Raw genomic sequence first — 26,489 nt, forward strand, 5'->3', positions numbered from 1 at the left:
GTAGGGGTGGGTACAATTATAATGTTTAAAGGCATTTGGACAGGTAGACGAATAACAAAGGTTTGGACAAACATGGGTCAAATGCAACCAAAACGGACTAGCCCAGGAAGACTGTGGTCAGCATGGACAACTTGGGCTGAACAGCCCTTTTCAGAGAAGTTTAACGAAACAGATTAGCACAACGTTATTACAGTTTGGGACGTCAGAGTTCAGAATTCAATTCTGATGCTGCCTGTAAGAAGTTTGTACATCCTTCCCATTAGCGCATGGGTTTCCTCTGGATTCTCCAGTTTCCTGTGTGTCCAAAGATATAACGGCTAGTAGGTTAATTCGTCACTGTAAATTGTCTTGTGATTAGGCTAGGGTTATACAGTGGGCTGATGGGCAATGCAGCTCTTGGAACAGCAACAGCCCTTCCCTTTTCTCTAAATAAAAGAAATTAAATAAATAGAAGTCAACAAATATGTTGTGTGACCAAAAACACACCCAGGCGTGCTGGGAGATCAAAATAAAGCACCATTTTAATTGGTGGAAAATGAGTTTGTGCCATGACTAAGTGCACAATGAACCATAGCCAGACATTCAGAAGGGAATGGGTCAGCGCACTTCCTCAAAAACCTGCCCATTGCCAGAGGGAAGCCCCTCCACCATACCTGAACTCATGCCAGTTAATAGAAAATTATGTACACATTAGACTTTTCTAATCTAGCTAAGGGCAGTCCTGTAATGGTTATTTTGGAAAAAGAAAATATTTCCTCCTGGAAATGTAAGTCACCTTGTAATATTATGGATTTACCTTGTATTTTTCCAACTTCTGTGCCAAGTCTTCTACAATCTGAATCCTATGCTGGAAGTAATTCTTCTCTGTGAGGTCCGTAAAAGACAACAAAGACAAACTACAAGAACAAAACACAAATTTAAACAATTCATATTCCATTAGATAACAACAAATCTCAATACAACACTAGTATAATATTCAGCTTCAGATTACTCAAGATCTCCCACCAACTATCAAACACAGCAATATGAAGCTGAAGTAAACTGACAAATTACCTCAAAACATTAGTGGATGTAGAACCTCAGGTCAGCAGCAGAACTGCACATAATCAACGGAGACCACAATGAAGTCCAACACCAGAAATCAGAACGCTATTGTGGCAGCATTACAAAGTGGCTTTTTGATCTAACTTGATTTCACGTCAGGTTGGACAACATTCACGACACACTTCAGAGTCAAGTACATTGAATAATCAAGTTTTGGAGATTTTAAAAATGCTAAATTTTGGATGTGATTAAGCCAAAAAAGGCATCAAAAATCTATATCCCAGAAGGGAAATGAGAATCATTGCCCTCAGCAACGAATACTTAGACACGAGAGAATCTGCAGATGCTGGAAATTCAAGCAACACACACAAAATGCTGCTGGAATGCAGTAGGCCAGGCAGAATCTATAGGGAGAAGTACAGTCGATGTTTCGGTCAAGACCCTTCATCAGGACTAATGGAAGAATGAGTACTTGGCTTCAGTTTGCCCAGGGCCCCTTGCTGCCACATTTAATCAACGGGTATCAAGACAACAGCATTCTAGTCATTTCAATGATAAACTGCACAAAGGAAGATGGCTGTGATTACTGTACGTCAGTTGTCCCAGTTCAGTATATTACAGTGAAAGATACTTGGTCCCAGACATGACTGCCTCAGGTCATGAATGGCCTTCCTTCCATAAGTGGGGATGCCTACAGATGATCACATGCTCAGTTCCATCCTCAACTCCTTCAGCAGCAGTCTATACTTACATTCAGAAAGATTTGCACAATATTCAGGCACGGAATGATATACAGCTTGTGCTGCAAAAGAGTCATACAATGACATTTCCAACAAAACAGTGTCAAAACCATGAACATTTGGGCCAGTGACTCAACTGTGCCAGCCACATAATGAGAAAGTTAAAGGTTGGTTATCCACCAGGGACATCAAAACCAGTGCTTGACCATCAAAGCTGTTCAGAAGAGCATGTAACACTTCAGCATAGTATAGTCCCTTTGGCCCACGATGTTGTGCCACCATCTGACAATCTAAGATCATTCTAACCTTCCCTCTCACATACACCTCCTCCATTTTTCTTTCATACATATGCTTGAGTCTCTTAAATAATCCCAATGTATCTGTCTTTACTATCACCCCTGGAAGCGCATTCCACCCTGTTTAAAAAAAACCTATCCTCTGATCTCCCCCCAAAATTTCCTCCAAACACCCTAAAACTATTAGCTATTTCCCCCTCTGGCTCTCCATTCTATTTATACCTCTTATCTTGACACCTTTATAAAGTCACCTCTCATCCTCCTCCACTCTAAAGCAAAAAGCCCTCGCTCACTCAGCCTGTCCTCCTAAACCATGTTCTCTAATCCAGGCAGCATCCTGGTAAATATTCTCTGTACCCTCTCTAAAGCTTCCACATCCTTCCTATAATGAGGCGGCCAAAACTGAAGACAATACTCCAAGTCTGGTCTAACCCAGGGTTCTGTAGAGCTGCAACATTACCTTATGGCTCTTGTAGTCAGTCCTCTGACTAAAGGCCAACACACCAAATGCTTCCTTAAATGAATATGAATATTCTCATGATTGAATTCTGTCCTAATGCCAGGATGGGTGCAACTCCAACATCAATGAAGATCCAACCACTAAACAGTTAGTTTGCCATTCTAAACTGTCCCTGGTATGTGGGTGAGTGGCATAATATGGTGGGAGAAGGGGAATGTTGATGGTATGGGGAAAGATAAATATAGGATTAGGGTAGAATCTGTGCTTAACACATGTTTGATACTCAGCAAGGACAAGGCAGGCTAAACAGCCCATTTATGTGCAGTATGACTATGACGTTCATAACAAAGCAGTCTAATTGATTGCACCACATCTGCCCAAGACATTCATATCCTTCATACTGACAAGTATAAAATGCACTGCAGTTATAGTTGCCAAGGCTACTCAACAACACGTTCAAAAACTATAATCTTGAGTATCATGGATAAATGGAGCTGGCAAATGGGAATACAGCCCAAGCTGTGTATCATCTTGTCTTGAAAATACCACACTGTCCTTTCTTCAGAGTCCAAATCCTGAAATTCCAACCCAATGGCACTGAGGGTGTATGGTCACCAGAATGACTACAGTAATTTCCTATCTTTCCCCAATCACCGTCTTGACAGTGTTAGTCTTGACAGTGATAACCCAGAAATAAATTTACAACTTTGAAGACCTCTCCAGTAATGTTCCCACTACCTCTCCATTATCCTAAAAGCAAAGAACACTGGAACCACTCAATAGATAGGACAGAATCAGTCTCCATCTCTGTCCTTAGAACATTTTTACCAACCCATTGAATACTGAGGTGACTAAGAATATCTCAAGACCAACTTTTTGTTGGTTACCACTTCAGGCAGTTTGATTTGTTAACAGCACTTGGGCAAAAACTTCTTGGACAGACTCACAATTGTAAAATCCAGTCACAACCCAGAAACCAACCTAATGCAGGGCCATGATCGGAAACATCAACCGTCGCCTTGTCTCCCCAGATGTTGAGTTCCTCCAGTAGTTTGTTTCTCAATCCAAAAATGGGTGCTTTGTCCCATCATGTCCATGTCAACATCTTTCCCCAACTAAACTACCCACATTAGGTCACATTTTTCTATGACTCGTATCAGCGCAAACAGGATTGGAAAAGAAGAGGAGATAATAAGTGTGGAAGCAAATTAAAGGAAGAAATGATCTGATCAGAGATCATATATTGCTGAGAAGTTGGGAATAATACAATAATAAGGTAAAAAACAGAAACTGTAATGAGCCACCTGTGCTTTCGGTCTGCTCTGCCACTAATCAAGATGCTGATCTTCCGCTTCAGTGTCATTTTCCTTATCACTGATTACCTTTCACACAGTATGAACTTCATTACCAAGACCACCAATTTCTGACTCTGTTCCAATGTTGCCATGATCCATGTTTTCATCAGTTTATTTGTTAAATTGGTCATCCATGCCATTACATATGCACAGAGCAAGATTGTCAATGGAATAGCAGGATTAGACATTTTTACCGGATCACCTTAACCATGATACATGCTAAGCAACTTACTGCGCCCACTGAAATTTAATTTCACAAAATATATTATTCTACACTCAAAGTTAAAATCCATCAGCCATTCCTTGGTCCATTTTCCCCAGTTGATCCAGATCCTGTTTAATCTTTGACAACCTTCTTCACTCTTCGGTATACCACCAATTTTGGTGCCATCTACTAACTAATCATGCCAGCTATGTTTTCATCTAAATTACTAATATACATGACAAACAGTGCATTCAACACTGATCCTTCCAGCACACTGCTGGGCACAGGCCTCCAATCTGAAAAACAACAATACCAGCCATTCTTCCACCAAGCAAATTCTGCATTGCAATCTCGGCTTCTGGACCAGCCTACCACGCGAGGCCTTGTCAGAAGCCTTACTATAAAGTTCACGTAGACATTTACAGCCCTGCTTTTGTCGTTCCTCTTGGTCACCTCTTCAAAAAAAAAACAACACAATTTCACAAGACATGATTTCTCATGCACAAAGCTATGTTGACTATCCCTAATCAGTCTCCACCTTTCCACTCCCATCTCTTAAAATCCCCTCCAGTAACGTTCCCACCATTAATGGTAGTCTCACTAACCTGTAGTTCCCTGTATTGGCCTTGTAGCCCTTTTTAAACCAAGTCACAACATTCACCACCCTCCAGTCTTCTAGCACCTCCCTCATGGCAAAGGAAGGTACAAAACTTTCTGTCAGATTCCCTGCAATTTCTTCCCTTGCTTCCTGAAGCATCCCCAGATACACTTGGTTGGGACTTGCAACTTATCTATCTTTAGGTACCTCAACATCACCAGCATCTCCTCTTTCATAATGTTGGCACGTTTCAAGCTATAATTGCCTTCCAACCCGGAGTTCCTTAGCTTCCATGGCTTTCTCCTCCAAGTGTGCTGCACTTGTCATCTGAGCTCATGACATTAACAAAAGAATTAGTTTTTGATAAATAAAAAGATAACTGTTCCTACTCTGCAGTGATAGTCATAGAGAACTACAACATAGAAAAAAAGCCCTTTAGTCCATCTAGCCCATGCTGAACTTCACAGTACTTACAGGACTGCCTTCAAAATGATTGGCTGGTTTTCTCACCAAATTCATACAGAGTGGAATGCTTATTCAAAGTAAAGGCAACATCAAACTAGTTGAGTATGAAACAGAAACATAAAACTGTTGTCCTACCTTGGATCTGTGGTTTGATTTAGACTTAGGTCAGAGAGGTCAATGCCAAGAGGCAGTCTTGTGTCTTCCTGCAGGCGCTGTTCTAACTGTGCAACTTCCTCATCATTTTTCTCTTTCATCTCTTTCAGTTTTGCATCAAAGTAATTCTTTAACTCTTCCAGCTCACAAGCATGCTGCTTCTGGATTTGCTCCCTCTGTTCAGCGAATTCCTGCTTCAGAAGTTCCACATCTTCTGCACTAGATGTACAGGCCAGCAAATGTTGCTTGAACTCTAAAAGGAGTTAAAAATCTAAAATATCTTTTTCCATTTGTGATAAATACTGGATAAATAATTACAGTAACCATCCCCCCCCCCCCCCCCCCAAAGTACCTGCCAGTAAATTGACCTAAGTTGCTCAAGGTCAGTATGTTGCCTGTATCCCAGTTACAGGCCTCACCACAGCAATGTGGCTGTTCATGCTTTTCCAAATGCTTGCTTAGAAAATTATTTTCATAACATGAATTTCAATGTAAAATGCAAGCTCGAAATGTTACCAATTAAATTACTTTCCAAATACATGAAATCTTATTTAATCTCAGATCATGTACACAGCGGCATTAACCTGCCCTTTAATGCAAATATCTGATCAGCCAATCATATGACGGCACCTCAATGGATAAAAGCACGCAGACACAGTCAAGGGGCTCATTGCTAGTCAGATCAAACATCAGAATGGAGAAGAAATGTGATCCAAGTGACTTAGGCCATGGAATGATTGTTGGTGCAAGTTGGAGTGGTTTGAGTATCTCAGAAACCGCTGATCTGCTGGGACTTTTACACACAACAGTCTCTAGAGTTCACAGAGAATGGTGCAAGAAACAAAAAAAAAATCCAGTAAACTTAAGTTCTGTGGAGGAAAACACCCTGTTACTGAGAGATGTCAGAGGAGAATGGTCAGATTGGTTCAAGCTGACAGAAATTCAACGTTACACATTACAACAGTGATGTGCTGAAGACCATCTCTGAACGCACAACACATCAAACCTGAAGTGGATGGGCTACAGCAAAAGATGACACACATACACCCTGTAGCCAATTTATTTGGTACAGGAGGAGTCTAATTAGCCACTAAGTGTATTTGTCACACTTAATGCAAGGCTGCCTTCCTTCAAATGGTTCCGGGACCCAGACTCAGACTTTATCTGGATTGTAAAGCCATTGTAAATACAGACCAATAAGTCCACCCAGCAGGGAAATTACTGGAAAAAATTAAGACATGACTCATCTACACTTGGGATGGTAAGGATTACTCCCAAAAGTAAGCAATAATTAGAAGAATATTTATGAGGGGAAGTCACCAAAAGGTAGAAATGTAATAAGGTTGGAACAATAAGTGATTTTAGCTTCGCTATTATTGACTTGGTCTGCCATGGTGCTAAGGGATTAAATGGAGCAGAATTTAAATATGTCCAGGGAAGTTTTCACAAGCAATATATCAAGTACTCTACTATACATTCAACTTTCTCTTGAGAAATGAGGCTGTAGAAGAGAGAGCATTTTGGGACTATTAGCCAAATTCTATTAGCTTTAAACAGTTATGGAAAAAGATAGGACTGGTCATCAAATTAAATATATAAAATGGCAAATTAGGAAGACATTGAACAGAATCTTGCCAAGGTTGACTGAAAGAGGCTGTTTGCAGGCAAAGGGAAGTCTCACTATTAGGAGGCTTTAAACTTGAGAGTTCCTGTCAGAGTGAAAGGCAAGGCTGACATAACTAGTGAACCTTGGTTCATAAGGGCTAACCTTGGTTTTGGTGTGGAAAAAGGAGGCTTATATCAGGTATAGGCAGCTGCCACCAAGTAAATCCCTTTTAGCATAAGGAATGTAGTACACTAGAGGAGGAAGTCAGGAAGGCAAAAGGAAGCCATGAGATATGGGCAAGATCTTAAAGAAAGACATGAAAGCCCAAAGAGGGGCAATGATACCCTGGAGCATATCAGCATTATGGAGGGGGTGATGTTGAAAGCCTTGAAACGTACAAAGTGAGTACATTTCTAATGCCTGACCAGATGTGATGGGAAGCAAGAGAGGAAATACTGGGGCCCAGGAAAGTTTATTCTATCTCCATCAGCCACAGGTGAGCAACCATAATAGTGGAGTATGGCTACTGTTGTACCTTATTTTAAAAAGCCAGTAGCAATAAGCTAGGAAGATAGTCTCATGAGGATTACATGTCTGATAGGAAAGTTACTGGAAGGGATTCTAAGAGACTTAAGTTATCTACATTTCAAAATGTAAAGGCTGATTACAGGTAGTCAGCGTGGTTCTATGCAAGGGAAATAATGCCTCACAAATTTGATTGAGTTTTTCCAAAGAGGTGACCAAGAGGATTTATGAAGTCAGGGTAGTAGATATCATCTACATGGACTTTAGCAAAGCTTTGATGAAGATCCCCATGGTAGGCTGATCTGGTCAAAGTGTGGGCTTCGGTGAACTCCAGGTTTTGGTCAAGAGGGCGAACAACAATAGGGTAAGGCAAGACAAGAGTTTTCCTTTTCTTTGGTCCACTAGTTGTTGAAGGGGCAGTAATGGCAGTCAGTGGTATGCTCCTCATGAGATATGGGTGATGATGACTATGCTTGCAGCATGTCCAGCTACTGGTTCTCTGTTGGAGCAAGACGTGGGACTATCTCCAGCATACAGGAGGCAGAGGGAGTTACAGATAGAAGTTTCAGGGAGACAATTATAACCCCTTTCAAACAAAAATACCTCATTGGATACTGCTGGGGGCAGAGCCTCTTCAAGGAGAATTACAACAGTTGCCAGATCAGTGGCACCATGACTGGCTCTGTTACCCAGCAGTGAAGGTCAGAGATGATCAAAAGCTCTAGTCACAGGCACTGACAGCCATTCCTGTGGCTGCAAACAAGACTCCAGGATGGTGCACTGCCTCCAGATACCAGGGCCATGGACGTCTCTGAGCAGGCACAGGGCTTTCTGAAAAGGAGTAAGAGCAACCAGAGGTTGTGATTTATATTGGTACTAACACAGGCAGGGAGAAAAAGACAATGCAGTAAAGAAGTTAAACAGCAGGGTCTCTCGGGTGTTATGTCAGGATTACTTAAAGTTCAAAGTAAATTTATATGTATATGTCACCATATACTACCCTGAGATGCATTTTGTTGCAGGCATTAGGTAATGGGACTGTAATGTATTTATTTCAAGTAATATTAGGGATAATATAGATGAACTTAGCACCTGGATTGGTACATGAACTGCAATGCTTTGGCCATTAAGAAAGATTTGACTGAGAGTACAGCAAAACTCACAGCTCAGCATTCCAGAATTTCAATGTTTCAGATACAAGAGAGGTGGGTAAATTGCACAAATGATTAGAGAGAATGTCATGGTGACACTTAGAGATAACATCCATGAGGGTTCATCCATTGAAGCAGTATGTGTCATCACCATGATAGGCTTTCCCACAGCCAGAAGATATGAAAACAGATACACAGACATGTGCGAAGATGCAAAGGTTACAGGGTTGTTAAAGCGGGTGACTTCAATTCTCCAATATCGACTGAGACTCCCCTTGTACCAGAGGCTCAGATAGGGCGGAATATGCAATGGTTGAAAGGTCCCACCAAGGAAGGGACCATACCAGACCTAAATTTGAAAATAACCTCAGCCAGATGATCAGATTTTCAGTGGAAGAATATTTTGATAACAGTGATCGTAACTCGATACATGTTCATATAGATTGGCTCTCAGGAAGTAAATGCTCAGTTGGGGAACGGTTGGTATTGGGCAGACACTGAGCGACATAGAATGGGAGCAAGTCTACATCTAAAGGCCAGCTGGTGAGAATTCAGGATCAACATGTACCTGTGAGAGTGAAAGATTAGGATGGCAAAGTTTGGGAGCCTTGAAAGAGAGAAGATGAAAACTGAGCCAAAAAAATTTTTCTAAGCATATGGGCTTAAAAGGTATATAAAAGGGAGGAGGGAAGAGCATAAACAGAAGTAGGGGAGATAAAAGAGGCCATGAAATGTCTTTGGCAAATAGGATTACAGAGCATACCAAGGTATTTTTATAAATATATAGATATGGAAAGGTAGATCTTCTCAAGAAAAGAGGGAAATTATGTATGGAGCCACAGAAAGTGGGCAACTTTATAATGGTGAGCATCTTCAAAAGTATTAAGGAGCCTGATAAGATCTATCCTAGGATGCTGAGGGAAGGAAGGGAGGAGATTACTGGAGTTTGTATGGGGGGGGGGCAACCTTACAGAAGTGCTTAGAATTATGAGGGGCATAGATAGTGGATAAAATCCAGTTTTTTTCCTCCATACACTAAGTCCAAAACTCGGGGGTCTACTGCAAGTTTAGGGTGATAGGGATAAATTTAATAGCGACATGGGGGCAACATTTTCCACAAAGACAGTGAAGTATACAGACTGAGTTGTCAGATGAAGTGGTCGAGTCAAATAAAATAGTATCATTTAAAAATCACTTGGATAGGTACATGCAGGGGCAGGGATTGTAAGGATATGGGCTACATGGAAGAAATTGGGACTAGTTAGTTGGGCACCATGGTCAGCATGGAATTGCTGAGCTGAAGGGCCTATATCCATGTTGTACTGTTCTATGACTATGTGTAATACTAGAGGGTATACATTTAAGGTGATAGGGGGAGTAAGTTCAAAGGAGTCACATCGGGCAAGCATTTTGTTTTAAACACAGAGCGGGATACACTGCCGGGATGGTAATAGAAGGAAATGCAACAGAGGCATTTAAGAGGTTCTTAGACAGGCACATGAATACAGAGCGAATGGAGGGATATGAACACTGTCGGCCAAAGTGACTAGTTTAGTTAGGCATTTAATCACGTTTGACACAATACTGTGGGCTGCAGGACCTGCTCCTGAGTTGTATATTCTATGTTCCATTGTTACTCATAATCAATCCAAAATTCCAGACAAACTGTAACTGACCACCTGCAGCCATGCAACCTATGACAACAGCAGTATTATCTTTGTTTCTAAAAATAAACAACAATTAAGGACTTGGTACCCTGCCTCATGAAGGCCTTGACCTACATGCTTTCCACAGATTACAAGCAGCCAAAAGGCGCAATCTTCCATCAAGGTACAGTGTTTCGCAACCAGAAACTGAAAACTTTAAAAATTCTGATGCTATAGAACAGCACATTTTATAAGTATTGTCTGGATTATTTCCAACACCAGTTCACATTCAGGTTTAAAGTGTGTGCCAATAACAAGAGGAAATGATGAGCGCATAGTGGACAGAGTCTTTGCTAACTCATGTTGAAACAGGAGCATCTTCCTACAAGTTAAGGCTACAGCTATTAGTTATGCACCAAATACAGGTGATAGGTAATTTTCCACAGCAACACTGGGGATTCACAATGCGATAATTCTGCAAATTAATTTAAATTTTCACTTGACCTGGCAAAAATTAATTTTGTACCAAGTGTTTCTCAGGAGTAAAAGCATATTTCAGATGGAAATCTGAAATAAATAGATGCAGGAAATGCTCAGCTTCTCAGCAAGTCGGGCACCAAGGTGGAGATACACCCCTACCAAAGGAGGTTTAAGGTGCTCCTTCCCTCTGCTAGTCTGCAGGTCACCCTTGGGCAAGGTGTAGCACCTGCTTAGCCTCTGATCAGGTTCACATGAAGCCATGGGAGCAGGTGGTGGATGGTCGTATGAGCAGCTGGCACATTTCACAAGCAACACACATCAAAGTTGCTGGTAAAGGCAGCAGGCCAGGCAGCATCTCTAGGAAGAGGTACAGTCGACGTTTCAGGTCGAGACCCTTCGTCAGGACTAACTGAAGGAAGAGTTAGTAAGAGATTTGAAAGTGAGAGGGGGAGGGGGAGATCCAAAATGATAGGACAAGACAGGAGGGGGAGGGATGGAGCCAAGAGCTGGACAGGTGATAGGCAAAGGGGATGTGAGAGGATCATGGGACAGGAGATCCGGGGAGAAAGACGGGGGGGGCGGGGGGAACAGAGGATGGACAAGGGGTATAGTCAGAGGGACAGAGGGAGAAAAAGGAGAGTGAAAGAAAGAATGTATGTATAAAAATAAATAACGGATGGGGTACTGGGGGAGGTGGGGCACTAGCGGAAGTTAGAGAAGTCGATGTTCATGCCATCAGGTTGGAGGCTACCCAGACGGAATGTAAGGTGTTGTTCCTCCAACCTGAGTGTGGCTTCATCTTTACTGTAGAGGAGGCCATGGATGGACATGTCAGAATGGGAATGGGATGTGGAATTAAAATGTGTGGCCACTGGGAGATCTTGCTTTCTCTGGCGGACAGAGCGTAGGTGTTCAGCAAAGCGGTCTCCCAGTCTGCGTCGGGTCTCGCCAATATATAGAAGGCCACATCGGGAGCACCGGACGCAGTATATCACCCCAGCCAACTCACAGGTGAAGTGTCGCCTCACCTGGAAGGACTGTCTGGGGCCCTGAATGGTGGTAAGGGAGGAAGTGTAAGGGCACGTGTAGCACTTGTTCCGCTTACAAGGATAAGTGCCAGGAGGGAGATCAGTGGGGAGGGATGGGGGGGACGAATGGACAAGGGAGTCGCGTAGGGAGCGATCCCTGAGGAAAGCAGAGAGAGGCGGGGAGGGAAAGATGTGCTTAGTGGTGGGATCCCATTGGAGTTGGCGGAAGTTGCGGAGAATAATATGTTGGACCCGGAGGCTGGTGGGGTGGTAGGTGAGGACCAGGGGAACCCTATTGTTAGTGAGGCGGCGGGAGGATGGAGTGAGAGCAGATATGCGTGAAATGGGGGAGATGCGTTTGAGAGCAGAGTTGATAGTGGAGGAAGGGAAGCCCCTTTCTTTAAAAAAAAGTAGGACATCTCCCTTGTCCTGGAATGAAAAGCCTCATCCTGAGAGCAGATGCGGCGGAGACGGAGGAATTGCGAGAAGGGGGTGGCATTTTTGCAAGAGATAGGGTGAGAAGAGGAATAGTCCAGATAGCTGTGAGAGTCAGTAGGCTTATAGTAGACATCAGTGGATAAGCTGTCTCCAGAGACAGAGACAGAAAGATCTAGAAAGGGGAGGGAGGTGTCAGAAATGGACCAGGTAAACTTGAGGACAGGGTGAAAGTTGGAGGCAAAGTTAATAAAGTTAACGAGTTCAGCGTGCGTGCAGGAAGCAGCGCCAATGCAGTTGTCGATGTAGCGAAGGAAAAGTGGGGGACAGATACCAGAATAGGCACGGAACATAGATTGTTCCACAAAACCAACAAGGCAGGCAGGCAATGCTAGGACCCATACGGGTGCCCATGGCTACACCTTTAGTTTGGAGGAAGTGGGAGGAGCCAAAGGAGAAATTATTAAGAGTAAGGACTAATTCCGCTAGACGGAGCAGAGTGGTGGTAGAGGGGAACTGATTGAGTCAACACTTTGCCTCCAACTTTCACCCTGCCCTCACATGCCCCTACACTTCCTCCCTTACCACCATTCAGGGCCCCAGACAGTCCTTCCAGGTGAGGCGACACTCCACCTGTGAGTCGGCTGGGGTGATGTACTGTGTCCGGTGCTCCCGATGTGGCCTTCCATATATTGGCGAGACCCGACGCAGACTGGGAGACCACTTTGCTGAACACCTACGCTCTGTCCGCCAGAGAAAGCAGGATCTCCCAGTGGCCACACATTTTAATTCCACATCCCATTCCTATTCTGACATGCCCATCCACGGCCTCCTCGACTGTAAAGATGAAGCCACACTCAGGTTGGAGGAACAACATCTTATATTCCGTCTGGGTAGCCTCCAACCTGATGGCATGAACATCAACTTCTCTAACTTCCACTAGTGCCCCACCTCTCTCTAGTACCCAATCTGTTATTTATTTTTATACATACATTCTTTCTCTCACTCTCCTTTTTCTCCCTCTGTCCCTCTGACTATACCCCTTGCCCATCCTCTGTTCCCCCCCCCCACCGTCTTTCTCCCCGGATCTCCTGTCCCATGATCCTCTCATATCCCCTTCGCCAATCAGCTGTCCAACTCTCGGCTCCATCCCTCCCCCTCCTGTCTTCTCCTATCATTTTGGATCTCCCCCTCCCCCTCTCACTTTCAAATCTCTTACTAACTCTTCCTTCAGTTAGTCCTGACGAAGGGTCTCGGCCTGAAACGTCGACTGTACCTCTTCCTAGAGATGCTGCCTGGCCTGCTGCGTTTACCAGCAACTTTGATGTGTGTTGCTTGAATTTCCAGCATCTGCAGAATTCCTGTTGTTACATTTCACAAGTCGTGGTTATGTGACCACTGACACCAGGCAGACAATCTTTGAGAGTATTGATAATGGCTGGGGTTACCCATCTTGTAAAGACACTGCCCAGAAGGCAGCAATGACAAACCACTTCTGCAGTAAAATTTGCCAAGAAAAGATCATGATCAAAAGACCACGATCACCAATGTCATGCAACCTAGCACATAATAATGACGATGACTCAAGAAGTAAAGGCTGATATATACTTGTGTGTCAACTTGACGCCGTAAGTACGACGTCAGCGCAAACCCTATGCAGAGCCTACGTGGATCCGTACGCCGTAGCCTGATGCGCAACTCTCCCAAAATATAACTACATGTCACGGCAACGCAGACCGCAACAACTGTGATTGGTCCGCCTGGTAGCATCGCATTTCCTCCTACGCTGCAATAGCTTCCCATTGGCCGACTGAAGGGCAGGGAAGGAACTCTGGCTGCAATGCTTTCCATAAAGCTTTACAGACCTCCGAAATTATGGAGGACACATTTCACTTTTACGAAAAAAGACGCTCGCTTTAAACTTGTTTACCCCGAGAAAGACTACCATGACCATGAAGCCTTGCGTGGGCAGGTGTGTGCGCATGAATTGCATAGCAACGCACAAGTATAAATGCTCACAACACGCGTAGGCCATTTGCGTAGGTTACGGCGTCAAGTTGATGCACAAGTATAAATCAGCCTTAATACTGCATCAATAGAGAGGGGGGGGGAGAGAAAAAAAACTATCAATGGCTTAACAGCCTGATCTGCTAAATGTTTCCAGCATTTTTGTTTCTCACTCCCTTCACTTGTCCTCTAATTTTGGAACACTAACATGCAAAACTTTTTTTTAAAAATTCATTTAATGAAATGTAGGCTCAATTTTCTTAGGTACACTATTGTGCAATTTTATCAGTAAATCAGCTAGTAAGTTGTTCCAGGCATCTTGGAAAACTTGCCACAGTTCTTCTGCAGACCCTGGATGTCTCAATTGCTTCTGTCTCTCCAGGTAATCCCACACACCACGATGATGTTGAGATCAGGGCCCTGTGGAGAATATACCATCAGTTGCATAACTCCTTGGTCTTTTTGCCGAAAATAGCTCTTTATGACCTCGGTTGTGTTTAGGGTCATTGTCCTGCTGCAGAATAAAGTTGAAATCAATCAGAGGCCTTCCCGATGGTATTGTGTGAGTGATGAGAATCTGCTTGTACTTCTCATCATTGAGGATTCCATTAATTCTGACCAGAGCACTTGCTGCCATTGTATATTAACCCAAGTCCTTATGTTTTGTGCATCACTGAGTCCCTTGTCTTTGTTGCCACTTCAAAGGAATGATGTTTTTTTTTGGCAGCAACTCTTCAATGAAGACCACTTCTGACATGATTTCTCCGGACTGCATAGAGGGGTACACTTGGGTTCCAGTGGATTCTGAGAGTTCAGAGGTGATAACAGTTCTGAATTCTTGATGGTTTAAGGGACATCAGTTTGATATATCTTTCGTCTGCTGCACTGTTTCCGCGGCTGACCACTGCATTTCTGATCCTCATTTCTGATCCATTTCTTTGCGCTTCTTCAGAAGAGCTTGGACAACATATCCTGAAATTCCTGTCTGATGCAAAATTTCTGCTCAAGAGAGCCTTTGCTGATGCAGAATGACCACCTTGTGTCTTGTTGCTATGCTCACTCTTGCTATAGTGTAGGAATCAATGACTTGAAGGTTAAATCAGCCACACTCTCACCTCTTTGTTTGGATGCCCTTTGCCCAGTTTAACGCTTTCCACAGCAGTTTGTTTCGGTTATTCAATTTAGTTCATTAAACTCATTATGACATCGATCATTCGCACCTGTGTTATTTCTGTTTAATCATGCATTGGGCTATATACCTATAAAGTAATCAAGTTTTTATCTAAAAGTGATCTATGACTTAATGTTACCTTCTTTAATGAAATACAAAAATTTCTCAGTAACATTCAATTTCTTGGAAAACGAATGTTTAGAAAACTAAAATTTGCTCTTTTCTACCGACATATTAATGCACAAGACAAAAAAATAAGCATCTAAAACAGTTTATATTAAAAAAATCTAGGGTGCCCAAGACTTTTGCATAGTACTACACATCAAGCCTCATCAGTTAGGACATCAATGCCAAGTATTATTTCTGTATAGCACACCATGTGATGAATATATTCATCACCATGTGTATCTGCACTGACAAGAGTTTTTCTTTTATTACTCGAAGATATTGTTGTACTTATTTAAAATTGCTGCCTCAGAACTCTTAATGAAATAGAAGCATACATGAAAGGTTTACCACTTAGCTCTTCGCGATTGGCCTTCATACTCTCAAGCTGAGACCACAGGTGTTCAAGCTCTTGCTCCGAACGCAATTTAAATTCATCATAGGTCGCCTGCAATTTCACCATCTGTGAAGTAGTAGTCAATGTTAGATCAGGAACTCCTGAGCTCCTTCATTGTACAGACCCACTTCAATAACAAACAGCTCTATGTTCTGAAATCTTGGACATTACACCAGATAATTAACAACTGTGATTTTAAATTTATGAAACTGGAGTTTTTTCCCCCCCAATGGCTGGAATAGTACTGTAGCTGGAAAGAGCAGTAACTGTACTTTCATTGAATTTTATGAATGAAATACCAATAGCTGGGGTGCCAAAATATTGTGTAAGAGCTTTGCATTTTCACTGCAACTGTACAAAAGTGATCTAAAGTGTTAGAAAGAGCACGATGCCATACAACAGGTCCTCAAAATACGGGAAATTAAGTTTTTGCAGTAGGTGAGAGAACAATATGTGGTTGGGCAGGATAAAGGGTTTCTAGGGACAAATACAGAAATAAATCGAAATAGCATCAACTCTTGCATATCCTCCTCTGGATCTTTAAGGCATGGCAATTCTGACATCTTCCACTACTTCCACAACCGAAAAAAGGTTATATGTCCTTCAACCCCAAGAATGCATCTTCTGCTAGCATGATACAGAAGGAAATAATGAAAACTATTGATCCAAAACCAAAATACAGCACATAATGTAAACCTAAAACAATTAAAAAAACTATTCCAGAAATAGTAGCAGGTCAGGAAATGAATGCATTATCCCAAAGATAATCAGTTCAACTCACCTCTGCACGGTGGTCCTTTTCTTTTTCATCAGACTCTCTCATCAACTCCTCCCGTTTCTGCTCGTAATCCTTTTGAACTTGTTTCTGAAGCTTTGCTAAATTCATCTGGCAAAGACTCTCCAAATTCTCACACTCATCTACGAAGAAGATATGGAAATCTTCAGTTTTGAAACAGAAATAGTTTCTGAGGTAATAAAAATAAAAAGTACTGGAAGCACTCAGTAGCTTTGGCAGTATTTGTGGAGTTACTTACTCTCAAGGTTTTAAATCCCTCCCCGTTTGATCAAACGTTGCAGGGGTACAGTAGTATACAGGTTAGCATAATGCTGTTACAGCACCAACAACCCAAGTTCAGTTCCCACCATCGCTGCAAGGTGTTTATGTGTTCTCCCCGTGGCCATGAGGATTTCCTCCTCCAGTTCCACATCTTCCCACATTCCAAAAAAGTATGGACTGGTAGGTTAATTGGTCACATGTGTGTAAAGCACTTGTTACCATGTTGTATCTCTAAATAAAATAAAATTTAGAGCCAGTGAATCCCCAAAAGATGCACTACACCCACCTGTCATTAATTAGATTGTCGTCTTTTAAACACCCAACATACACCCTAGTCACATAGCTCCAAATGTCTGTGTGAAATGGAAGGCAATTTTGCATGTACAAAATAGTTTTAAATTGTAAATTGGCAGTCTCCCATCAAGCAAGCACATACTTCACTAATAATATAATATCCACTGAGACCAAATTCTCACAATCAGCCAAAATTACAACATCAAGAGGATAGAACATTCTCAAGTGATCTCATTGAAACTTATCGAACACTGAAAGGCCAAGAGTGGACATGAAGAGGATGTTTCCTATAGTGGGGAAGGCTAGGACCAGAGGGCATAACCTCAGAATAAAAGGACGTCACATTAGAACAGAGATGAGAAGGAATTTCTTTAGTAAGAGGATGGTTAATCTGTAGAATTCATTGCCACAGACAACTGTGGAGGACAATTCATTGGGTATATTTAAAGCTGAGGCAGATAGGTACTTGATTAGCAAGGGTGTCAAAGGTTAAGGGAGAGGTAGGAGAATAGGGTTGAGAGCGATAATAAATCAAATACAATGGAATGGAGGAGTAGACTCAATGGGACAAATATCCTAATTCTGCTCCCATGTCTTCTAGCTTTATGATTAATAGGATAGTTGGCTAAAGGTAAAAGTAACAAAGTGTTTATCAGTGAAGCGCCTTAGCCTGAAATGTCCACTGTATGCATTTCTATACGTGCTGTCTGATCCACTGAGTTCTTCCAACATTGTGTGTGTCGCTCTGGACTTTCAACATCTGCAGAATCTCCTTTATATGCTCCCCTTCATGTTCCTCTTACACTTTCACATTTCATGCTTAACACAAGACCTCTAGAATCACCTAACCTCAGTAGAAAAACCTGCTTGCATTCACCTCATCCATACCCAACAATTTTATATACCTTAATCAGGTTTCCCCTCATTCTCCTATGTTCTAGGGAATGAAGTCCTAACCCATTGAACCTTTTTTTTTAAAAATATACAACTTAGGTCCTCAAGTCCTGGCAACATGCTTGTAAATTTTCTCCGCACTCTTTCAATCTTATTGACATCTCTCGTGTAGGTAGGTGTCTAGAACTGCACACAATACTCCAAATTAAGCCACACCAACACCTTATGTAACTTCAAAATAACATCCCAATTCTTGTACTCAATACTTTGAATTACAAAGGCTAATGTGCCAAAAGCTTTTTTTGTGACCTGATCTCTGTGATCCACAAATTTACTGATCGAGTTTACTACATTATCATCCAGATAACTGATATAGATGACTAAAAAGGACCCAACACTAATTCCTGTAGCACACCACTAGACACAGGCCTCCAGTCAGAGGCAACCATGTACTACCTCTTTCTAACTTCTCCCACGAGGCCAATGACTAATCCAATTTACAACTTCATAGAAACCATAGAAAAACTACAGCATAGAAACAGGCCTTTTGGCCCTTCTTGGCTGTGCCGAACCATTTTCTGCCTAGTCCCACTGACCTGCACACGGACCATATTCCTCCACACACCTCCCATCCAGGTACCTGTCCATTTATTCTTAAATGTTAAAAAAAAACCCGCATTTACCACCTCCTCTGGCAGCTCATTCCATACTCCCACCACTCTCTGTGTGAAGAAGCCCCCCTAATGTTCCCTTTAAACTTTTCCCCCCTTACCCTTAACCCATGTTCTCTGGTTTTTTTCTCCACTTGCCTCAGTGGAAAAAGCCTGCTTGCATTCACTCTATCTATACCCATCATAATTTTATATACCTCTATCAAATCTCCCCTCATTCTTCTACGCTCCAGGGAATAAAGTCCTAACCTATTCAACCCTTCTCTGTAACTGAGTTTCTCAAGTCCCGGCAACATCCTTGTAAACCTTCTCTGCACTCTTTCAACCTTATTTATATCCTTCCTGTAATTTGGTGACCAAAACTGAACACAATACTCCAGATTCGGCCTCACCAATGCCTTATACAACTTCATCATAACATTCCAGCTCTTATACTCAATACTTTGATTAATAAAGGCCAATATACCAAAAGCTCTCTTTACGACCCTATCTACCTGTGACGCCACTTTTAGGGAATTTTGTATCTGTATTCCCAGATCCCTCTGTTCCACTGCACTCCTCAGTGCCTTACCATTAACCCTGTATGTTCTACCTTGGTTTGTCCTTCCAACGTGCAATACCTCACACTTGTCTGTATTAAACTCCATCTGCCATTTTTCAGCCCATTTTACCAGCTGGTCCAAGTCCCTCTGCAGGCTCTGAAAACCTTCCTCACTGTCTACTGCACCTCCAATCTTTGTATCATCAGCACATTTGCTTAACCAATTTACCACATTATCATCCAGATCATTAATATAGATGACAAATAACAATGGACCCAGCACTGATCCCTGTGGCACACCACTAGTCACAGGCCTCCACTCGGAGAAGCAATTCTCTACTACCACTCTTTGGCTTCTTCCATTGAGCCAATGTCTAATCCAATTTACCACCTCTCCATGTATACCTGGCGACTGAATTTTCCTAACTAACCTCTCATGTGGGACCTTGTCAAAGGCCTTACTGAAGTCCATGTAGACAATATCCACTGCCTTCCCTTCATCCATTTTCCTGGTAACCTCCTCGAAAAACTCCAATAGATTTGTCAAACATGACCTACCACGCACAAAGCCATGTTGACTCTCCGTAATAAGTCCCTGTCTATCCAAATGCTTGTAGATTCTGTCTCTTAGTACTCCCTCCAATAACATACCTACGACCGACATTAAACTTACCGGCCTATAATTTCCTGGATTACTTTTCCATCCTTTTTTAAACAACGGAACAACATGAGCCACTCTCCAATCCTCCGGCACCTCACTTGTAGACAGCGACATTTTAAATATTTCTGCCAGGGCCCCTGCAATTTCAACACTAGTCTCCTTCAAGGTCCGAGGGAACACCCTGTCAGGTCCTGGGGATTTATCCACTTTAATTTTCCTCAAGACAGCAAGCAACTCCGCCTTTACACGACCAAAACATATGTGTCAATGTAGCTATCTCAGTTTTACATCTATCACACTGACTATTAACATTTGGAAATGTTTTAGACAGTCTCTCCTTTGTCAAATAATAACGATGTACAATTTTAAACTGAATCAAAGAATGACTGGCGCAAATCGAAGAAGAGTTAACCAACTTCAAAATTCGCAACCAATCCTCTGTTATCAAGGTCATGTTAAGCTCTCTTTCCCTAATGCAAAGATCATTGCCGGAGGCTCAGCAATCTCCTCCCTCACTTCCCACAGTAGCCTGGAGTACATCCGATCCGGTCCCAGTGACTTATCCAACTTGATGCTTTCCAAAACCTCCAGCACATCCTCTTTCTTAATATCTACATTCTCAAGGTTTTCAGTCTACTGCAAGTCATCCCTACAATCGCCAAGATCCTTTTCCGTAGTGAATACTGAAGCAAAGTATTCATGAAGTACCTCCACGATTTCCTCCGATTCCATACACACATTTCCATTGTCACACTTGATTGGTCCTATTCTCTCACGTCTTATCCTCTTGCTCTTCACATACTTGTAGAATGCCTTGGGGTTTTCCTTAATCCTGTCGGCCAAGGCCTTCCCATGGCCCCTTCTGGCTCTCCTAATTTCATTCTTAAGCTCCTTCTTGCTAGCCTTATAATCTTCTAGATTCATATCATTACCTAGTATTTTGAACCTTTCATAAGCTCTTCTTTTCTTCTTGACTAGATTTTCGTCGAGCACCTCCACTCCATCTGCCATAACAGACAGGATCTCCCGGTAGCCACCCACTTCAATTCTGCTTCCCATTCAGCGCCACCTCTACTGCCATGATGAGGCTAAACTCAGGCTGGAGGAGCAACACCTCATATACCGTCTAGGTAGTCTCCAGCCCCTTGGTATGAACATAGAATTCTCCAACTTCCGGTAATTCCCTCTCCCTCCCTTTTCCCTATCCCTATTTCACTCTGCCCCCTCCCCCAGCTGCCTTTCACCTCCCTCATGGTTCCGCTTCCTTCTATGACCCATTGTGTTTTCCCCTATTCCTTCTTCACCTTTCCTGCCTATCACCTCTCTGCTTCCCCTCCCCTACCCCTTTATCTTTCCCCTTACTAGTTTTTCACCTGGAACCTACCAGCCTTCTCCTTCCCATCCTCCCCCCACCTTCTTTATAGGGCTCCTACCCCTTCCCTCTTCAGTCCTGACGAAGGGTTCCAGGCCAAAACGTTGACCGATCTCCTCCACGGATGCCGCCCGACCTGCTGAGTTCCTCCAGTGTGTTGTGAGTATTGCTTTGACCCCAGCATCTGCAGAGTATTTTGTGTTTAGATTTACAACAGCCTTTGTGTACCATGGATCTTGTATCCTACCATCCTTTCCATGTCTCATTGGAATGTACCTACTGAGTACGTTTCCCTGAGAACATCTGTTTCCAATTTATGCTTCCAAGTTCCTGGCTGATAGCCTCATTGTTCCCTTTACTCCAATTAAACGTTTCCCTCACTTGTCTGTTCCTATCTCTCTCCAATGCTGTGGTAGAGGAGATAGAATTGTGATCACCATCTCCAAAATGCTCTCCCACTGAGAGACCTGACACCTGACTAGGTTCATTTCCCAATACCAGATGAAGTACAGCCTCTCCTCTTGTCGGCTTATCTACATATTGTGTCAAGAAACCTTCTTGAACATACATAACAAACTCCACCTCATCTAAACCCCTCACCCTCGGGAGATGCCAATCAATATTTGGGAAATTAAGATCTCCTATCACATCAACCCTGTTATTATTACTCCTTTCAAGAAACCGTCTCCCTGTCTGCTCCTCGATGTCCCTGTTACTATTGGGTGGTCTATAAAAAACACCCAGTAGAGTTATTGACTCCTTCTTGTTCCTAACTTCCACCCGCAGAGTCTCTGTAGACAACCCCTCCATGACTTCCTCCTTTTCCGCAGTCGTGACACTATCTCTGTTCAACAGTGCCATGCCCCCACCTCTTTTGCCTCCATCCCTATCCTTTCTGAAACATCTAAAGCCTGCACTTGAAGTAGCCATTCCTGCTCCTGCACCATCCAAGTCTCTGTAATGGCCAAAACATCATTGCTCCAAGTACTGATCCACGCTCTAAGCTCATCCACTTTATTCCTGATACTCTTCGTATTAAAATAGACACATCTTAAACCATCGGACTGAGCATGTCCCTTCTCTATCACCTGCCTATCCTCCCTTTCGCACTGTCTCCAAACTTTCTCTATTTGTGAGACAACCTCCCTTTTCTCCATCACTTCAGTTCCGTTCCCACTCCCCAGCACTGCTAGTTTAAACTCTCCCCTCATCTTGCATGCCAAGCGACTAAAACCTCTTAACCAACTTCCCATCCGGGATCTTGTCAAAGGCCTGCTAAAGTCTATGTAGACAACATCTACTACCCTGCCTTCATCAACCTTCCTGGTAACTCCCTCGAAAAACTCTACAAGATTGGGTGGACGCAATCTACCATGCACAAAGTAATGATAACCATCCCTAATCAGTTCCTGACTATCCAAATACTTGAATATTCAGAATCAGGTTTATTATCACCGGCACGTGACATGAAATTTGTTAACGTAGCAGCAGCAATTCAATGCAATACATAATCTAGCAGAAAGAAAAAACAATAAATAAAATAAAAATAAATAAACAAGTAAATCAATTAGGTATATTGAATAGATTAAAAAACGTGCAAAAACAGAAATACTGTAAAGTGAGACAGTGTCCGAAGATTCAATGTCCATTTAGGAATCGGATGGCAGAGGGGAAGAAGCTGTTCCTGAATCGCCAAGTGTGTGCCTTCAGGTTTTTGTACCTCATACCTGATGGTAACAGTGAGAAAAGGGCATGCCCTGGGTGATGGAGGTCCTTAATAATGGACGCTGACTTTCTGAGACACTGCTCCCTGAAGATGTCCTGCGTACTTCGTAGGCAAGTACCCAAAATGGAGCTGACTAGATTTACAACCCTCTGCAGCTTCTTTCGGTCCTGTGCAGTAGTCCCCTCCATACCAGACAGTGATGCAGCCTGTCAGAATGCTCTCCACAGTACAACTATAGAAGCTTTTGAGTGTATTTGTTGACATACCAAATCTCTTCAAACTCCTAATGAAGTATAGCCAATGTCTTGCCTTCTTTATAACTACATCAACATGTTGGGAACAGGTTAGATCCTCAGAGGTCTTGACATCGAGGAACATGAAGCTGCTCACTCTCCCCACTTCTGATCTCTCTATGAGGATTGGTACGTGTTCCTTTGTCTTACCCTTCCTGAAGTCCACAATCAGCTCTTTCGTCTTACTGATGATGAGTACCAGGTTGTTGCTGCAGCACCATTCCACTAGTTGGCATATCTCACTCCTGTACACCCTCTCGTCACCACCTGAGATTCTACCAACAATGGTTGTATTGTCAGCAAATTTATAGATGGTATTTGAGCTATGCCAAGCCACACAGTCATGTGTATATAGAGAGTAGAGCAGCGGGCTAAGCACACGCACCTGAGGTGTGCCAGTGTTGATCGTAGGTGAGGAGGAGATGTTATCACCAATCCGCACAGACTGTGGTCTTCCAGGTAGGAAGTCGAGGATCCAACTGCAGGGGGAGGTACAGAGGCCCGAGTTCTGCAACTTTTCAATCAGGAATGTGGGAATGATGGTATTAAATGCTGAGCTATAGTCAATGAACAGCATCCTGACCTAGGTGTTTGTGTTGTCCAGGTGGTCTAAAGCCATGTGGAGAGTCAGTCATTGAGATTGCGTCTGCCATTGACCTGTTATCGCAATAGGCAAATTGCAACGGGTCCAGGCCCTTGCTGAGGCAGGAGTTCAGTCTAGTCATGACCAACCTCTCAAAGCATTTCATCACTGTCAATGTGAGTGCTACCGGGCGATAGTCATTAAGGCAGCCCACATTATTCTTCTTCTTAGGCACTGGTATAATTGTTGCCTTTTTGAAGCAAGAGGGAACTTCCGCCAGTTGCAACAGGAGGTTTGAAGTATCCTTGAATACTCCCGCTAGTTGGTTGGCACAGGTTTTCAGAGCCTTACCAGGTACTCCATCGGGACCTTCCACCTTGCAAGGGTTCACTCTCTTTAAAGACAGTCTAACATCAGCCTCCTAGGCGGAGATCACAGGGTCATCAGGTGCAGCAGGGATCTTCACAGATGTAGTTGTGCTCTCCCTTTCAAAGCGTGCATAGAAGGCATTAAGTTCATCTGGTAGTGAAGCATCGCTGCCATTCATGCTATTGGGTTTCACTTTGTAGGAAGTAATGTCTGCAGACCCTGCCAGAGTTGCCTTGCATCCAATGTTGCCTCCAACCTTGTTTGAAATTGTCTCTTCACCCTTGAAATAGCCCTCAGCAAATCATACCTGGTTTTCTGGTACAAGCCTGGGTTGCCAGGCTTGAATGCCACAGATCTAGCCTTCAGCAAATGACATACCTCTTGGTTCATCCACGGCTTTTGGTTTGAGAACGGTACAGCAAGTCTTTGTGGGCACACACTCATCCACACAGGTTTTAATGAAGTAACAACTACAGCGTACTTAGCCAGGTTCGAATATGAATCCCTGAATACAGTCCAGTCCAATCTTTGAAAGCAGTCTTGTAGGCACTCCTGTGCCTCCCTTGTCCATACCTTCTTGGTCCTCACTGCTGGTACTGCAGTTTTCAGTCTCTGTCTATACTCAGGGAATAGAAGTACAGCAGATTACCAGACTTCCCGAAGTGAGGGCATGGAATAGCACGGCAGGAATTATTGATGGCGGTGTAGCAATGGTTCAGTGTGCTGTTTCCTCTGGTATTGCAAGTGATCTGTTGATAGTTTTGCTTCATGATTTTACCATACTGGCCTGGTTAAAATCTCCCAAAACGATGGTGAAGGCGTTAGGGTGCGCTATTTCATGCATGTTGATCCCATTACTCAGATCATCTAAAGCAGGGGTCCCCAACCTTTTGTGCACCGCGGACCAGTTTAATATCGACAATATTCTTGCGGACCTCGTGTGCATTCAACAGTGGGCGTGACAGGGAATGAGAAAAGGTGCAGCTGATTCATATCGTTTCCTCACGGCCCGGTAGCACATACCAGGACCACTAATCAAAAGCCTGCTTGACATTGGCCTGAGGTGAAATGTAAACTGCTACCAAATTGACACCAGAGAACTCCCGTGGTAGGTAAAAAGGACGGCACTTTACTGCTAGATATTCCAGGTCTGCTGAGCAGAATTGGGACAGCATTGATATATTTGTGCACCAAGAAGAGTTGATCATGAGGCATACTCCTCCACTTCTGCTTTCGAGAGAGACTAGAGATCTATCCTGAAGGCGTATAGTAAACCCGTTGATCTGCATCGCTGCATCTGGTATGGAAGGGGTTAACCAGGATTCCAAGAAACAAAGGACACATGCGGTCCTAATGCCCCTCTGATTCAGCACTCTAGCTCTGACAGCACCCATTTTATTCACCAGAGGCTGCACGTTAACCAGCAAGATAGTAGGCAGAGGGAGTTTAAAACCCTGTTTCCTGAAGCGTACCTGTAACCCAGACCTACTCCAGCACTGCCTCCGAGGTACCCTCCGTCGGCACTTCCAACCACAATCGGTGCTGCTGCCATCGGTTTTAAGCAGCAACAGTTTGTTCAAACACATCAAGATGTTTTTGTTGACTGTATTGACCTTGGAAGCAGTTGTGCTTTTTAGCTGTAACAGGCTGAAACGGGAATATTTAATTGTATGCCTTGAAGTACTGCTGCTACTCGAGTCGCGCCTATGCTCCCCGGAAGTGATTGTCTGGTCCTTTAGAATACCTTCCAATAACTTACTCACCGCTGATGTCAGGCTCACCAGGCTTTAATTTCCTGGTTTATTTTTAAAGCCTTTCTTAAACAACATAACAGCATTAGCTATCTGCCAATCCTCCATCACCTTACCTGTGGCTAAGAATGCTTTAAGTATCTCAGCTAGGGATCCTACAATTTCTGCACCAGCCTTCCACCTGGTCCGAAGGAGCACCTTGGCCTTAGGGATTTTATCCATCCTAATTTTCCTCAAGACAGCAAACACATGCAGATTATAGAGGAGGTGGCGTTTGCTGTCACCTCTGTAACCTGTTTCTGGTCCGTGACCTCACTGCTGCTTTGCTTCGCTTCTATAAACTCTGCGTC

At 43.2% G+C, this 26,489-nt stretch overlaps 1 protein-coding gene across 3 annotated transcripts in view; it reads right to left on the reverse strand.

Annotated features, from left to right (window-relative positions):
- Positions 1–26,489, reverse strand: part of pcnt (pericentrin) — a 232,774-nt gene that overhangs the window by 161,653 nt on the left and 44,632 nt on the right. For all 3 annotated transcript variants that reach the window (XM_072261173.1, XM_072261172.1, XM_072261171.1), the window contains exons 13-16: positions 16,709–16,845; positions 15,882–15,993; positions 5,299–5,569; positions 797–896 (exon numbers count right to left, since the gene is read on the reverse strand). In XM_072261173.1, coding sequence (XP_072117274.1) covers positions 797–896; positions 5,299–5,569; positions 15,882–15,993; positions 16,709–16,845 — 620 coding nt within the window. The remainder of the gene's footprint in view (positions 1–796; positions 897–5,298; positions 5,570–15,881; positions 15,994–16,708; positions 16,846–26,489) is intronic.

This window comes from Mobula birostris, chromosome 6, assembly GCF_030028105.1.
Source record: "Mobula birostris isolate sMobBir1 chromosome 6, sMobBir1.hap1, whole genome shotgun sequence".
Classification (NCBI taxonomy): Eukaryota; Metazoa; Chordata; class Chondrichthyes; order Myliobatiformes; family Myliobatidae; genus Mobula; species Mobula birostris.